At 49.2% G+C, this 17,993-nt stretch overlaps 1 protein-coding gene across 3 annotated transcripts in view; it reads right to left on the reverse strand.

Moving 5' to 3' along the window:
• Positions 1–12,104: 12,104 nt before the first annotated feature.
• The window catches only part of UNC5B (unc-5 netrin receptor B), an 86,419-nt gene continuing 80,530 nt past the window's right edge, over positions 12,105–17,993 (reverse strand). For all 3 annotated transcript variants that reach the window (XM_082424441.1, XM_082424440.1, XM_082424442.1), the window contains 3 exons: positions 17,792–17,956; positions 16,589–16,770; positions 12,105–15,715 (listed from right to left, as the gene is read on the reverse strand). In XM_082424441.1, coding sequence (XP_082280567.1) covers positions 15,550–15,715; positions 16,589–16,770; positions 17,792–17,956 — 513 coding nt within the window. In that variant the 3' untranslated portion in view covers positions 12,105–15,549. The remainder of the gene's footprint in view (positions 15,716–16,588; positions 16,771–17,791; positions 17,957–17,993) is intronic.

Consider the following 17,993-nt stretch of genomic DNA (forward strand, 5'->3'; position numbering starts at 1 on the left):
TTGGCAATACCCTCAACTCCCACGCCCCTCGTCTCCCAGTGGCACTGCCGGCCAAACCCCAGGTGAACCCACCTACACGTGAGCGGAAGAGCCTTGCTGGAGAAAGTCCCCAGAAGGCCAGTGGCTCCACTCTAAATTCATGTCACCAACCTGGGATGGGCCTCCAGGATACCGGCAGTCCCACGACACGTCTTAGTTCCTGCTCTCCACAGGAAGGGCTGCCATCTTCCTTCTCCACTCATCTCAAACACCTGGACACACCCCATTCTGAGATGGCCTTGCCTCCTGCCTCCTACTTGGCAGAGAAAACAGAAGCCACCAGAGAGGAACTTCCTCATTTCTCAGCACCAAATATGCTCCCATCTGCTCCTGTTTTTCTCTCTAACTTTCCAGTTACAACAGGAAAGTTGCCCTCTTTGTCCTAGGTCTGCTCCCCCTCTGGCTCCAGATCCCAACCCCTCCCCTTCCACCAGCTCAGGAGCCTTTCAGGATCCACTGATCCTTCTCTTTCTTACACCTTCAACCTCACACTCCTTAATGCATTCTTTCCACTGTTTCTTTTGTGTTCTTGTTTGACGTTTTCTGATGGAAGTATAACCTACATATAGCCTAGTGTAAAAATCATAAGTGTAGAGTTTATGAATGTTTACACAATGGATGCATCCATGCCACCAGCACCCAGATTAAGAAATGGGACATTACTAGTGACACGAGCTGGAACCTGTGACCTTTGCAGTAGTGGATGGGGGAGAAATGGCTCCAGGGCGGACCATGAGAGCTGTTTTCAAATATTTGATAAGCTTTCAGGGACTAGAAGACTTAGACTTATTCCTGTTGGTTCCTAAAATCAGCCCCTACAGTGAAAATAAGTAAGCACTCAAATGTCAGCTGTTATTATTACTGTGAATAAGTGATGAGTTCCCTAACTCTGGAAGTATTCAAGCAGAGATTGGTCAAGCCCATGTGTGGGCCACTGTGAAGGGAATTCTGGCATCAGGTGAGGGTGGATTAGATAATGGCCAAGGACCCCCACCTCTGCCATCCTAGAAGTCCATGAAATGGATCCCAATGAGCCCCTGCAGTTCTCAGGGGCTTCCCTGCCCAGTGTAACCCCCTTGGGTTATCACAGCATTTACCGGTGTGAGTGCAGGGCATCTGTCCCTGAGCTCCTGGTCATAGGGGAATCGCTGGGACCTGAGGGCTGGCAGCTTAGCCCTGCCCTGGGCTTCATCAGGCAGAGGAGAGGCTCCTGGGAAGAGGACCAGCCGAGGCTGCCATCCCATGGAGGGATGCAGGAGGGGGGCTGGGGCAGGTGCCACTGTCCTTCTGATGCAGCTGGGGGAAAGCAACGCCCAGGCAGGGGCCTCTCGGCAGTCTGCAGAGAGGGCCAGGGGCTCGGGACCCTGTCTCAGGCAGCAGAGCCCTGAACCAGAGCAGCTCTGAGCCTGACCCTCCACTGCTTCAAAACCTCTCCGCAGCTCCCACTACCTAGCAGGTCCCAGACTGGGTGGGCCTTGTTTGGCCTACCCAGTATTTAAAGAAATTTGAGCCAAAGATTACAAATGGAATGATTTCCCATACAAATCCTAATCCTGGTTTCTGGTTTCTAAGAGCAGGAGCCTGGAGCAGCCCTGGGTGCTCACCCCTGCCTGGCAGCCACCGTTTGAGCCCGTAGTGAGGGCCTCCCTTTCGGGTGGGCGGTGGGGTCTCGGGTGAGCCACAGTCGCCACTTCCCCCTATCGCCTCCCTGTTGCGCTGAGGCCAAATGAGAGAGGCCATTTTTTTTTTTTTTTCTTTTTTCAAATTTATTTATTTATTTATTTTATTTATGGCTGTGTTGGGTCTTCGTTTCTGTGCGAGGGCTTTCTCTAGTTGTGGCAAGCGGGGGCCACTCTTCATCGCGGTGCACGGAAGAGAGGCCATTTAACAGAACACTTACCCTCCTGTTTCCTTGAGACCCGTGCCGCTAACGACAGTGGAAAGTGGGCAGTATGCTGAGACAGCCTATGTTTCAGGAAACAGCCGAGAGGGCACATTTCTTTGTGAAGTGTTAATAAGGCTGCTTCTCTTGTTCACATGACCGAGCAGCATGGATCCTGGAGACGTTTCTTTTTGACCCCTGGCCTCAGGGAGCAGATCCGTGGGTGAACCTCGAGTGGGTGGCCTTATGGGGAGCCATGCCCCTGTGGCAGGTGGGTCAGCACGGCCCCTCTGTCCTTCCCAGGCTGACCCTGCCCCTTCTCTGACTCCACGAGCCCTTTGCTCCACTATGGGCTTTCTCACCTCCGTACTTGTCATCACGCCATTCCTGCCACCTGGTGGTCCCTTGGACCCAGCCCTCCACCCCATCTCCACCTGCCTAGATTCCACACCTTTCAAGGCGGGCCAGCTGGTGACCCCTCCCTTCCTCGTGCTCCCTCGTGCTCTGTTGGTGTCCCTCTCAGGCTGGCTGCTGCTCGGTCCTGGTGTACCCACTACGAGAATTCACTTTTTATTCCGCCGAGCGGCTTGAGGGCTGAGTCCAGGTCTGATTCACTCCCCCCGGCACTCCCTGTGCTGTGCAGGTCTATGGATTAGATCAACAAATAGTGACTGAATTTCCAGATATCCAGACCCTCTCTCCTTGAGGAAGCTTCTTAGGCCGAGGAGCTGGGATGGGCAGATTCAAGTCACCCACAGTGAGGCCTGGGCTGGGCCAGCCCCTCGGGGCTGCTGGAATAGCACAGACTTGCTGGTGCCACCCCCCTCCCTGCACCCACCCACCCCCCCAACTCCCAGGTTAGGGTCATTAAGAGGACACCAGCACACACCCCTCACACTCATGCACACACCCAAGTAGGGCCCTGAGGCCACTTCAGCACCTCCGGCAGACAGCAGCCTTCATATCTGGCCCATCAGCTGCTAAATAAAAGGACAACAGCATCTTCTCTTTGTAAGAAGTTTCATAAAAGAAAATTGCCGCTGACTTTCGCCTAAAAGCATCTTCCACAAAACGCATAATTGAGAAACTGTCTGAGGGAAACCAGCCCCAGCATTCTAAAACATCTTTGTTCCAGATAGTCTTTGTGGACCCCAGGCTAGTTGGAGCCTCTCTGAGCTTCCGTGGTCCTCTTGCCCACTGGTTTCCCTGTTTCCCTCTAGGCCGTGGCTCCGAGAGCCATGTGTGCTGCCCGGACCTGGCACCCAGCAGTGAGGGGCACTGGGCCGAGTGAGATGGGCAGCAGCGTGGGGGCCTCTGCCTGCCCCACCAGTTTGTGTGTTGAAATATCAGGGCCTGGCGGTTCCTAATCTCAAGCGCCTCCTGTCCCTGCAATGTTGATCCAGGGCAGGGATTATGGTTAGAAATGGCGACCTGTTGAGAACAGTCCCTAAACTCTCCAAGAACCCAGTTCAGGGAAGGCCAGGGCCTTGGTGTGAGATGCTTGTACCTGGTACAGGAGGCGACAGCTTGCTTGAGGGCAGCTTTTCTGACGAAGTGACAAGGGAGGAGGTCGGGAGGGAGAAAGACATCCCGCTGTTGGGAGCAGGGAATTGTTGGCCGAGGCAGTGAATGGGGGCGCAATGGGAGGTCAAGGGGGAGGTGTGGAGAACAGGCAGCGCAGCCCCCAGTGGCCTGTAGAGGGCGCTACCAGGGCCTTAGTTGAAGAGGAGGTTGGAGTTCCAGGATGGATGGGTTGAGCCTTAGCAACAAAAATGAATCTGTCTTAACAACAGCAAGGGAGAGAAAAGTTAGGGACCTCCATGGAGACATCATTAAGGGAGGCTGCTATCCAGCGGGGAAAGATGGTGTCAACAAAATGAGTATCTGAGCAGTTATTGGAAAAATAAAACTATTTCATGTTTATACCTTGAGGGCTTGAGACTCTTGAATCAAACCCATTATATTTAAATATTTACATGAACAAATGTATGTTTGTATATGCATAGATCTTCCTGAGGCGATATATAAGAAAAGTAGCAATTGCCTCCATGGGGGAGGACTGGGGACTGGGGAGGGCGGGAGGGAAGGGGGTGAGACAGGAGGAGGAGGATCTACTTTTCACCTATTCTTTTGTACTTTAATTTTTAAACCATAAGCATTATCATATTTTGAATTAAAATGGGCAAAATTTCAAAAATTTGCTAAACGGCAGTGGATGAGGCCTTCCGGAGTCTGATCTCAAGGCGTCGGCTGGGGTTGGAATGGATTTTTTCTCCTTTTGGCCCCTAGTGGAGGAAGGGGCAGCCCGTGGCCCGTCCAGACCCAGCAACCCTTCAGGGGCAACAGCGGGTGGCCTGAAGATTGCTGGCTGTGCCAGGCTGGCTGGCATGTGTGGCAGCCTTTTCACCTCACTGCTCTGCTCTAGGGCATCTCACTGGGCAGCTACTCGGTCACAGGGGTGGAACTAGCCCATCTTCTGCCTGCCCCTGGTTTTCCATCATCCACCCTGGGACAGTGACAGAGGAGGGTCCAAGGGGTGGGGCTGTCACACCCCTGCCTAGAACGAGGACCCCCCAGCCCCAAATGACAGCACTACAGCAGCCAGAGAAAACTTACAGAGCAGCAGGTCAAAGGCCTCCATTTCATGGATGAGGAAACTGAGGCTTGGCGAGGGATAGTGACCCCCTCAGCATCAGGACTAGAACCCAGGTCTCCTGCTTCCCAGGCTGGAACTCTTTGCACCCCACCAAGGAGCAGGTGGCAAACAAGGCCCTCCTGCTTAGGTGGTGGGCAGAGGGTGAGAAGTTTTAAAAGGGTACCCTTGACTCCTGGGGGTACCCTAGATAATCTACTTGCCTATGGGGGCTACCTGTACAAAATAACTTCCCTCTACCTGACCTTGCCCACCCCCTCCCTGGGCTGCTGCCCCACCTCAGGCTATTACCCCTTTCCTTTCCTACATACAGACACACACACACACACACACACACACACACACACACACACACACACACACACACACACACGAATGTGATGGCTCCAGGTACTCTGGGTCCCCAGAAAATGATGACAATCTGAGTGGTGGGTCTGTGTGCGTGTATGTGTATGTGCCTTGCCTCCCCCGCCTCCCCCACTAGGCCATAAACTTGCAGAGGACCCAGACCGCAGGTGCTCCCTACCCACAGTGGGACAGACAGGCCATCCTTGGCATACACCTTAGAGCCACAGGTCCCTGAAAGTCAAAGCTGGCAGGGCCCTTCAGGGCATGAAAAGTTTAGAAAAGGATCCCATAATAGATAACTAATAAGGACCTACTGTATAGCTCAGGGAATTCTACTCAATAATATGTAATGGCCTATATGGTAAAGAATCTAAAAAAAAGTGGATATATGGATATGTATAACTGATTCACTTTGCTGTACACCTGAAACTAACACAATATTGTAAATCAACTATACTCCAATAACAATTTTAAAAATAAAAAAAGGGTGCCATGGCCAAATACATGTGGGACACCCTGCATTATGAGACCAGCTTCTTCACACAGGCCTTCTCAGAGCCTTTAATGTGCTGTGACTCTACTACGAAGCCAGAGGGTGCTCTTACCCCAAACTTTAGAGATCACAAAATTTACCCACAGAGCAGGCAATGCATGCTGGATAATGTTGGGACCACACTCAATTCACACAGGGAGACCTGAGGTCTACAGGGTAGAGGGGACCAGGGCCACTGCCAGCCGGATGACACCTCTGTGCAAATTAGCAAAAAGAAATCCCCTCAAACATTTCCAGGACTTGCCTGGTGGCGCAGTGGTTAAGAATTCGCCTGCCAATGCAGGGGACATGGGTTCGAGCCCTGGTCCAGGAAGATCCCACATGCTGTAGAACAACTAAGCCCAAGTGCCACAACTACTGAGCCTGCACTCTAGAGCTCACGAGCCACAACTACTGAACCCATGTGCTACAACTACTGAAGCCCGCATGCCTAGAGCCCGTGTTCTGCAACGAGAAGCCACCACAACGAGAAGCCCGCACACCGCAATAATGAGTAGCCCCCGCTCACTGCAACTAGAGAAAGCCCGCGGGCAGCAATGAAGACCCAATGCAGCCAAAAATAAATAATAAATAAATAAAGACATTTCCATCTATAGGAAAATTAAAACCAATGTGTTGATGTTATTAGAACAAGAACTTTTACTGCCATCTGCTGGAAATATCTCATAGTAAATACATAAATGTACAATCTGTGTAGGAATGGCACCACCCTCCCCCTTAGATATGGCATTCTTGTCCAGTGATTAAGCCCAACCATGCATGACAGCCTTGGGTCTAAAGTCACATAATCCCAGCCCTCCCATCATTCCCTTTCTGCTGGCATGATTTTCTTATGTCTCAGGTGAGTGCTCTCAACTGACCTCAGCCTCAGCCCCAGCTGGGAAACACTCTTCTGAACTTCTCAGAGGCAGACAGGGATGCTGAGGGCTTCATGTCTGTTGCTCCTCCCGCCCACCACCTAGCCCATGACAGGCTCAAATGACTGACTCCTGAACACATCCCATGAATGCTTACGCACTGAGAGCACTGGCTGAGGAGCAGGGACTGGGATCCAGAGGCAGCATGGGCTCTGACTTGCTGTGTGACCATGGGGAAGTTCTTATCCCTCTCTGGGCCAGTCTTCCCTTCTGTAAAATTAGGCAGTTGAACTTGATCACTTCCAGGAGCTCAGAGAACTCTGGCAATGACCTCCTGGCCCCTAACTTGTGGAATTTTGAGAAAAGCAGGAAGGTCATTCCCAATTGCTGATAGAAAGACATTCAAGAAGACAGCCGATGGGACTTACCTGGCAGTCCAGTGGGTAAGACTTCGCCTACCAATGGAGGGGGTGCGGGTTCAATTCCTGGTCAGGGAGCTAAGATCCCACATGCCTCAAGGCCAAAAAACCAAAACATAAAACAGAAGCAATATTGCAACAAATTCACTAAAGACTTTTAAAATTGTCCAAACCACTAAATAGACATTTCTCCAAAGATATACAGATTGCCAACACATGAGAGGATGCTCAACATCACTAATCATTAGAGAAATGCAAATCAAAACCACAATGGGAAAGGAAATAGTCAATCAAGTCCAGGAAGCGCAGACAGTCCCATACAGGATAAACCCAAATAGAAACACGCCGAGACACATATTAATCAAACTATCAAAAATTAAATACAAAGAAAAAATATTAAAAGCAGCAAGGGAAAAGCAACAAATAACATACAAGGGAATTCCCATAAGGTTAACAGCTGACCTTTCAGCAGAAACTCTGCAAGCCAGAAGGGTATGGCAGGACATATTTAAAGTGATGAAAGGGAAAAACCTACAACCAAGATTACTCTACCCAGCAAGGATCTCATTCAGATTCGATGGAGAAATTAAAAGCTTTACAGACAAGCAAAAGTTAAAAGAATTCAGCACCACCAAACCAACTTTACAACAAATGCTAAAGGAACTTCTCTAGGCAAGAAACACAAGAGAAGGAAAAGACCTACAAAAACAAACCCAAAACAATTAAGAAAATGGTAATAGGAACATACACATCAATAATTACCTTAAATGTAAATGGATTAAATGCTCCCACCAAAAGACATAGACTGGCTGAATGGATACAAAAACAAGACCCATAAATATGTTGTCTACAAGAGACCCACTTCAGATCTAGGGACACATACAGACTGAAAGTAAGAGGATGGAAAAAGATATTCCATGCAAATGGAAATCAAAAGAAAGCTGGAGTTGCAATTCTCATATCAGACAAAATAGACTTTAAAATAAAGACTATTACAAGAGACAAAGAAGGACACTACATAATGATCAAGGGATCAATCCAAGAAGAAGATGTAACAATTGTATATATTTATACACCCAACATAGGAGCACCTCAATACGTAAGGCAAATGCTAACAGCCATAAAAGGGGAAATTGATAGTAACACAATCATAGTAGGGGACTTTAACACCCCACTTTCACAAATGGACAGATCAACCAAAATGAAAATAAATAAGGAAACACAAGCTTTAAATGATACATTAAACAAGATGGACTTAATTGATATTTATAGGACATTCCATCCAAAAACAACAGAATACACTTTCTTCTCAAGTGCTCATGGAACATTCTCCAGGACAGATCATATCTTGGGTCACAAATCAAGCCTTGGTAAATTTAAGAAAATTGAAATCGTATCAAGTATCTTTTCTGACCACAATGCTATGAGACTAGATATCAATTACAGGAAGAAATCTGTAAAAACTACAAACACATGGAGGCTAAACAATACACTAATAAATAACCAAGAGATCACTGAAGAAATCAAAGAGGAAATCAAAAAATACCTAGAAACAAATGACAATGAAAACATGATGATCCAAAACCTATGGGATGCAGCAAAAGCAGTTCTAAGAGGGAAGTTTATAGCAATACAATCCTACTTCAAGAAACAAGAAACATCTCAAATAAACAACCTAACCTTACACGTAAAGCAATTAGAGAAAGAAGAACAAAAAACCCCCAAAGTTAGCAGAAGGAAAGAAATCATAAAGATCAGATCAGAAATAAATGAAAAAGAAATGATGGAAACAACAGCACAGATCAATGAAACTAACAGCTGGTTCTTGAGAAGATAAACAAAATTGATAAACCATTAGCCAGACTCATCAAGAAAAAAAGGGAGAAGACTCAAAATCAACAGAATTAGAAATGAAAAAGGAGAAGTAACAACTGACACTGCAGAAATACAAAGGATCATGAGAGATTACTACAAACAACTATATGCCAATAAAATGGACAACCTGGAAGAAATGGACAAATTCTTAGAAAAGCACAACCTTCCAAGACTGAACCAGGAAGAAATAGAAAATATAAACAGACAAATCACAAGCACTGAAATTGAATCTGTGATTAAATATCTTCCAACAAACAAAAGGCCAGGACCAGATGGCTTCACAGGTGAATTCTATCAAACATTTAGAGAAGAGCTAACACCTATCCTCAAACTCTTCCAAATATAGCAGAGAGAGGAACACTTCCAAATTCATTCTACGAGGCCACCATCACCCTGATACCAAAAGCAGACAAAGATGTCACAAAAATATAAAACTACAGGCCAATGTCACTGATGAACATAGATGCAAAAATCCTCAACAAAATACTAGCAAACAGAATCCAACAGCACATTGAAAGGATCATACACCATGATCAAGTGGGGTTTATCCCAGGAAAGCAAGGATTCTTCAGTATCCGCAAATCAATCAATGTGATACACCATATTAAGAAACTGAAGGATAAAAATCATATGACGCAGAAAAAGCTTTCAACAAAATTCAACACCGATTTATGACAAAAACCCTCCAGAAAGTAGGCATATAGGGAACTTGCCTCAACAAAATAAAGGTCATATATGACAAACCCACAGCCAACATCATTCTCACTGGTGAAAAACTGTAACCATTTCCTCTAAGATCAGGAATAAGACAAGGTTGTCCACTCTCACCACTATTATTCAACATAGTTTTGGAAGTGTTAGCCACAGCAATCAGAGAAGAAAAAGGTATAAAAGGAATCCAAATCAGAAAAGAAGAAGTAAAGCTGTCACTGTTTGCAGATGACATGATACTATACATAGAGAATCCTAAAGATGCTACCAGAAAACTACTAGAGCTAATCAATGAAGTTGGTAAGGTTGCAGGATACAAAATTAATGCACAGAAATCTCTTGCATTCCTATACACTAATGATGAAAATTCTGAAAGAGAAATTAAGGAAACACTCCGGTTTACCACTGCAACAAAAAGAATAAAATACCTAGGAATAAACCTACCTAAGGAGATAAAAGACCTATATGCAGAAAACCATGAGACACTGCTGAAAGAAATTAAAGATGATACAAACAGATGGAGAGATATACCATGTTCTTGGATTGGAAGAATCAACATTATGAAAATGACTATACACCCAAAGCAATCTACAGATTGAATGCAATCCCTATCAAACTACCAATGGCATTTTTCACAGAACTAGAACAAAAAATTTCACAATTTGTATGGAAACATAAAAGACCCCGAATAGCTAAAGCAATCTTGAGAAAGAAAAATGGAGCTGGAGGAATCAGGGTCCCTGACTTCAGACTATACTACAAAGCTAAAGTAATCAAGACAGTATGGTACTGGCAGAAAAACAGAAATATAGATTAACGGAACAGGATAGAAAGCCCAGAGGTAAACCCGTGCACATATGGTCACCTTATCTTTGATAAAGGAGGCAAGAATATACAATGGAGAAAAGACAGCCTCTTTGATAAGTGGTGCTGGGAAAACTGGACAGCTACATGGAAAAGAATGAAATTAGAACACTCCCTAACACCACACACAAAAATAAACTCAAAATGGATTAAAGACCTAAATGTAAGGCCAGACACTATAATACTCTTACAGGAAAACACAGGCAGAACACTCTATGACATACATCACAGCAAGATCCTTTTTGACCCACCTCCTAGAGAAATGGAAATAAAAACAAAAATAAACAAATGGGACCTAATGAAACTTAAAAGCTTTTGTACAGCAAAGGAAACAATAAACAAGACAAGAAGACAACCCTCAGAATGGGAGAAAATATTTGCCAATGAAGCAACTGACAAAGGATTAATCTCCAAAATGTACAAGCAGCTCATGCAGCTTAATATCAAGAAAACAAACAACCCAATCCAGAAATGGGCAGAAGACCTAAATAGACATTTCTCCAAAGAAGATATACAGATTGCCAACAAACACATGAAAGGATGTTCAACATCACTAATCATGAGAGAAATGCAAATCAAAACTACAATGAGGTATCACCTCACACCAGTCAGAATGGCCATCATCAAAAAATCTACAAACAATAAATGCTGGAGAGGGTGTGGAGAAAAGGGAACCCTCTTGCCCTGTTGGTGGGAAGTTAAATTGGTACAGCCACTATGGAGAACAGTATGGAGTTTCCTTAAAAAACTAAAAATTGAACTACCATACAACCCAGCAATCCCACTACTGGGCTTATATCCTTAGAAAACCATAATTCAAAGAGTCATGTGGGACTTCCCTGGTGGTGCAGTGGTTAAGAATCCGCCTCCCAATGTAGGGGACACAGGTTTGAGCCCTGGTCCGGGAGGATCCTACATGCTGGAGAGCAACTAGGCCCGTGCGCCACAGCTCCTGATCCTGTGCTCTGGAGCCCATGAGCCGCAACTACTGAGCCCGCGTGCTGCAACTGCTGAGGCCCACGTGCCTAGAGCTTGCACTCCGCAACAGGAGAGGCCACCGTGGTGAAAAGCCCGCTCAGTGCACTGAAGAGTGGCCCCCGCTCGCCACAACTGGAGGAGGCCCGTGCACAGCAATGAAGACCCAATGCAGCCAAAAATAAATAAATAAATAAATAAATAAATAAATAAATAAATAAATAAATAAATTTATTAAAAAAAAAGAGTAATGTACCACAATGTTCATTGCAGCTCTATTTACAATAGCCAGGACATGGAAGCAACCTAAGTGTCCATCACCAGATGAATGGATAAAGAAGATGTGGCACATATATACAATGGAATATTACTCAACCATAAAAAGAAACGAAATTGAGTTATTTGTAGTGAGGTGGATGGACCTAGAGACTGTCATACAGAGTGAAGTAAGTCAGAAAGAGAAAAACAAATACCGTATGCTAACACATATATATGGAATCTGAAAAAACAAAAATTGGTTCTGAAGAACCTAGGGGAAGCACAGGAATAAAGACGTAGATGTAGAGAATGGACTTGAGGACACGGGGAGGGGGAAGGGTAAGCTGGGACCAAGTGAGAGAGTGGCATGGACATATATACACTACCAAATGTAAAATAGATAGCTAGTGGGAAGCAGCCGCATAGCACAGGGAGATCAGCTCGGTGCTCTGTGACCACCTAGAGGGGTGGGATAGGGAGGGAGGGAGGGAGAAGCAAGAGGAAGGGGATATGGGGATATATGTATACGTATAGCTGATTCACTTTGTTATACAGCATCAACTAACACAACATTGTAAAGCAGTTATACTCCAATAAAGACGTTAAAAAAAAAAAAAAGTCCATACCAAAAAAATCTAAACAAAAAAAAAAAGACAGACTACAACCTGAATTTTTTATTAGACTAGGAAATATAATTTATTTCATAAAAATTAATTTTGTTACAATAGGAATGCTAAATGTTATTTACAGGTTGTAGTTTACAGAATAAACAGAGGTGGGATTGGGGCCATCCCTGCAGCCCTGCAGCCCCAAGCACAGAACCATGTCCATGGCCCAGGCGAGTGGTCCAGCCCCTGGCCCACATGACAGCTGCTCCCTGCACCCAGGCTCTTGGTCACCTCTCCTCAGAGGGCCTGCTAAGGGACCTGGCTCAGCTGCCTGGTTGCTGGGGAAAAGGGACCAGAGGGTCCTGGATCATCCAGGAGTGGGGAGGGTCCCTCTGCAGCCCAGGGCACTGCGAGGGAAGGCCGAGGGAGAGGCACATAGAAGATACACCGACTGACCCTGTGGACTCAGAGAGGGCAAAACCAGGCACGCCAACCTCCAGATGGCCCAGCCTGGACGCGAGGAGGTCACACATGCACACACAGGTGGGGTCACGTTCCCGGAGAGGATCGCTGATGTGCCCGTGGATAAAAGCCCACGCACACACACACACACGCACAAACACACCCCAGAGATGTGAGAGAGACGTCAACAGCGCGCGAGGGCCCTGCATTCCTGCAGCGGCACTTAATCTGCGGTTCTCAAGGTACTCGGCTGCGTGGGGCTACCTCTCAGGCCTGAATAAGCGGAGAAATGTCCATCCCACCCTGAGGCAGGCAGTCTGCAGACGTAGTCACAGCAGCCGTGGCAGATTGATGGAGCCAGCAAATCCTTTCCAGGCTTTTATTATAAAGCTGGACAGTTTGAACCCTCCCAGGAAGCTTCAGCCAATTGGTTCTGTGCTCCAGGCCCTGGTACACAATTTCTGGGAATCCGATTAGAAATGGCACCTGGGGGGCTGGCCTGGCCTCATCCACCAAGAGCTCCCGTCCTGGGCACTGAGGAAGCAGCATGCTTCTGAGGGTGGGGCACGGAGGAGGGACATGGCAGACCACCGTCAACTTCTACCCACTAGCGTTCCCATCAGGAGACTAGAATGACGTATCAGAGCCCAAAAGTCCTCAGACAGCAGCTGTGGGGCCTTGGTAGAAAAAGGAAAAGAGGCCCCAAGAAGGCAGTCATATGCCTGAAGTCACACAGAGGTTTAATGGCAAAGCTGGAGCTTGAACGCTGGTCTTTGGACTCCAGGCTGCCCTCAAGCTACCACACAGGCCCACACAGCTCAGACTAGGAGCGAGCCGGGATGCTGAGCCTGTAGCGGACAGGCACCCTTGGCAGGGAAGGCTCACTGCCTTTGTCTGAGGCAACGTCCACACAGGCACTGGGGTAACGAAGAACCATGGTCTCAGCCTCAGGGGCCCAAGCCCGATGCAGGCCTGGCCCCTTTAGCAGCCCTGATAAAAAGGAACCCTCTCTCAAACCCAGCAGGCCCTTGACTGCCCACAGCCAACCCATTCCCCAGGGGGGCTGGTGGGTGGTGAGAATCCCACTATGATACATAAGCCCCCTAGTGCATGGCAGGGAAGCCAGGTTGGGGACAATGGTTGGGACTACAGCCCCCAAACCTGCTTTCCTCCCAGGAGACCAGACTTTCAAAGGCCAGGATGCTCATGGACCTGCTGGGGCAAGCCCTGGGGTCAATGCCCAGAGCTGGCACTTGCTTTGGCTTGGGTGCCAAGGAGGAGAGGCCTTTGACGTGGCCTCTGTGCCAGCTCAAGATTCTGGTTCCAGCCATCACCAGATGGCCCAAAAAGGGACCCTGATGGCCCCTTGGAACATCCTGGAACAGGCTGGCGAAGGGATGCCAGGCCCTCCACCCTGGCAACGCTGCCTGTCAAAGCTTCCTTCAAACTCTGTCAGACTGCGGAGGGAGGGTGACAGTAGGGTTGCAGGGAGGTGCCTGTGGAGATCAGAGCTGGGAAAATAGCCCTCCACCCTTCCTCCTCCACTCCGGGCCAGTGTGTAAAGCACAGCCAAGCAGCCACCTCCCAGCCTCCCATGCCACCCGCAGGGATGGCTGCTAACACGTTCCTCAAAGCCACACCGACCCCAGAAGCTCAGGCTTCGGCAGCTAGAGAGGCCCTCTTATCCACCCCTTCTGTTTTACAGAAGTAACCAAGCCTGGGAAAGGGCAGATCCTGGGCATTAGGAGAACGCCCACCTGCTCCAGCCCACCTGGTCTAGAGGCTGCTGGGTGGGCGTGTCCTCGCTGGCCTCACCCTGGGAGACAGATGTGTCCATGGGGCATTCTCATCCCTGACTTCTCTCTCTCTGTTAGGGCTCCCCTTCTGGGCCATGCCCCCTCTCCAGAAGCCACCAGACCACAGTACTGGAAATTCTCCCTGGCTCACAGCTGGGCTGGCCCGCCAACATTTTCCATCCCAGGGCCTCTTAATCTGGATTCCTGGGAGCCCAGACGAGACTTGGAGCACCTGCCTGGGGCTGTGAGAGGGAGGCAGGACTCCACCCCAAGCCAGATCTCAGGGCTCCTTGGCTTTACTGATTCAGCATCTGCTTAAGATTTTAGAAAGAAACATGCGACCACAGCTCAAACCTCATCTGACCCTGTAGAACTATGGAAGCTGAGGCCTTGTTAGAATTTAGTCTAAGATAAAATCATTAGCAGCAAAGTGTTCCCTATTCAGTCTCTCTCTCCCTGATTCACACACACACACACACACACACACACACACACACACACGCTCCTGGCCAGAACCACGAGCATGCCCACACTCACCCATACTCAAGAAAAGTGTTTTCTATTTTTTTTGTGTTGTTTTTTCATTTTCTTTTTCTTTTTTTTCTTAAAAAGGACTTATCCAAATATCTGGATAATAAATCATTTGCGTTTCCTAAGAAACTGGGTTTTCTTTTCCCTTGTGGTTTTGGTGTTTTTCTTCTTGTTTTGAGCCTTACTAGAAGTCTGAAGCTTTCTTTCTTTCCTTCTTTCTTTCCTCTTCCTTTTTGCTTGTGGACAGGAGAAAGCAGTTTGTCTGAACTGTACTTGACTCTTCGAAGAGGAAAACAGTGTGAAAGGAGAAAGGGGCTTAGGGAGGAGGGAGAAATCAATAACTGAGGAAGAAAATGAAGAGCACAACTAAAACAGATGCCCCCAAGAGACCCTGGGGCAGAGGGTGGAAGGGCCACCTCCTTGCTCCCCTAGCTGCCTCCAGAGGCCCCATCCCCATTCCGGTTCCTGCACAGCGGTCTGAGGTCAGGAGACAGCAGGAGGTGGAGAAGGACCGCTGGGTCCTCCCAACAACAACGTCCATGGATTTCCTAAGGCTGGTCGTGGTCTGGGGGTGGGGCAAGGGGAGGAGGAGGAGGAAGGGCGATTCTGGCTGTGAGCTCGGGAGCAGAGGAGGCCCAACTGCCCCACAGGAGGTTGCCCTGGGCCTGCCTGTGCCAGCCACCTGCTGGTCCCTAACAGCCCGCGGGTTTGGGGCAGCTCAGCAGTCCCCGTCGGTGGCCATGGCCACCAGCATCTCACTCTTGCCCATCTCCTCCAAGGCACTCGCCAGGCTGTTGAGGTCCCCATCGTCCTGCTGCAGAGCTTCCCAGAGGTCGAGGATCACACCCGTGGGGCTCGCTTTTGTGGCAAAGTAGTTCAGGTACCTGATGGAGGGAAGGAGAAGGACACTGGGCTCCCAAAATGCTCAGCCCCTCCCAGGAGCCTGGGGTGGAGGGAGCACTGGGAGTACATCCCAGGAGCACCGGGACGGTGGGCTCTGGGCTCCCACAATCCTGGGTCTGAATTCCAGCCCCTCTGCTTGCAGGCTGTGTGGCCCTGGGCAAGTCACTGCTCCTCTCTGAGCCCCAGTCTCATCTCTAAAATGGAAACTGTCCTGCTCATCATCGGTCATCATCATCGTTATTACTATCATTGAAAGACACTGGTCCCAGGAGAGGCTGTCCAAACCTAGCACTCCATTCTCTCTCTCCATCCCACATTCGTTCTCTGCCTGCTCTCACCCGCCCCATGCACTCCCCTGAAAGCAGGAACAAAGCCTTTGACATCCTTATAGATCCCACCCATTTTTAGTAAGATGTCTTCTACATGGCATCTGCTCAATGCAGGTTTATTAAATGGTTTCCCAGTAAGTGTACCCTGACAATAATGATGACTAATTGCCATTATATTTATCCAGCATTTTAAGTTCTCCAGAAGAGTTTTGACACCAGGATGCATTCTGTCACCCAGCAAGCATTTCCAAAACACCTGCTCTGTCCTGGACACAGGACTGCTGACGGTGATCACACTTGGCTGGTATCCTGGCTTTACCTGATTCTCAAGGGCCAGCACCCTGAGCGCGATGCTCCTCAAGGAACCAGCTTCTCAGACTCAGCACACCCAAGCCTGAGCGCCTGGTCTGCCGCAAATGGCGGATCCGCTCCTGGACCGTCAGGCTGCCTGCCCCACCTGCCCCACGGGGACAGAGGGAGGGGGGCGGCTGTGGTCCAGGCCGGGTGGGCTGTCCCGACACTCACCGGTCCATGGAGAGCTTCTGCGCCAACAACCGCCAGTCATTGCCGCGCGAGTTGGGGGCGTCCAGGCTGTTGCATATCTTCTGGCGGATGGAAAGGGGGATCTTGAAGGCGTAGGGTCCCAGCTGGGTGGTGACTGCGCTGCTGGGGGCGGAGCAGAGGGCGTCCAGGGAGCCAGCAGGCGTCTGGAAGAGCAGGGGGCGAGGGTGAGAGGGGCAGAGGGCTCCCTGTGCATGGCTCACTGGGCATCTGCCCCTCCGGCCTTCCTGCCTGGGGACTGTGAGCTCTTGGAGGCTCCGGCTGCTCAAAAGGGCTCCTCCCCTGGAAGGTCAGCTCTCCAGGGCCAGGGCTGCACACCCCCCTCCCCGCCCTCGGGGTGCACATGCTAATGCACTGCCTGGGCCAGTGCTGATGCCATCTCGTGATTACAAAGCCACAGGGGGCCTCAGCCCCAGTCTAATCCATGTGCACCCACTTTTACACAAACGCAAATGAAGTCTGGAAAGGAGAAGTGACTAATCCATGGTCACATGCCACGTTAGTGGTAGAGCTAGGTCTAGACCAGGGGTCCCCAACCGGTCCGCAGTCTGTTAGGAACCAGGCCACACAGCAGGAAGTGAGTGGCGGGTGGGTGAGCGAAGCTTCATCTGCCGCTTTCCATTGCTCGCATTACCTCCTGAACCATCCCCCGCACCAACCCCCATCCATCTGTGGAAAACCTGTCTTCCATGAAACCGGTCCCTGGTGCCAAAATGGTTGGGGACCGCTGGTCTAGACTATATCCAGTGATCTTTACACTGCACTGCAAGGAGGGCCTAGCACTGCTCCCTGGGTGGCCTAGGTTTTATAAACCTCAATCCGGATTATAGTGGTGGAGAGCCACAGGCTTGGACCAAGCGTTGGCTTGATACAAGGTCCATGATACTTGCCCTCCCTAAAACCTTCTTTCTCACCTCCCAGGTGGGGATCCTCGTATCTGTCTCCCTGGTGGTTGTAAAGATTTGGTGAGATTTGGTACAGGCCAAGCCCAGGCTCGGCACTCAGTAAGTCACAGCTGTTAGCAAAGAGTGACCAAGTCCCAGCTCAGACTTGGGAGGTGAGGGGCACAGCTCTGTGGGAGGTGGCCTTTCCCCCAGATGACGGGGAGCCTGGGGTCTGCACGCTGCAGCGCCCAGCCCCGTGGGGTGTCCGCTCTCCGGCCCTCACCTCTGCCAGCGTGGTGTGCAGCTGGAATATCTGGCCCTCCCCCTCCACCTGCCGCACGCAGATCTTGCAGGTGAGCTCCGTGGAGGCCAGGCTATGCCTCTCCAGGGTGAAGGTGCAGTGCAGGGCCTTCTGGCTGCCACTCCAAATGTGATAGAAGGGGATCTCCTGGGGGAGGAGAGGCAGGGTCAAGGAGGCGAGGCCA

The sequence above is a fragment of the Balaenoptera physalus genome (genome assembly GCF_965194825.1).
Source record: "Balaenoptera physalus genome assembly, chromosome: 14".
NCBI lineage: Eukaryota > Metazoa > Chordata > Mammalia > Artiodactyla > Balaenopteridae > Balaenoptera > Balaenoptera physalus.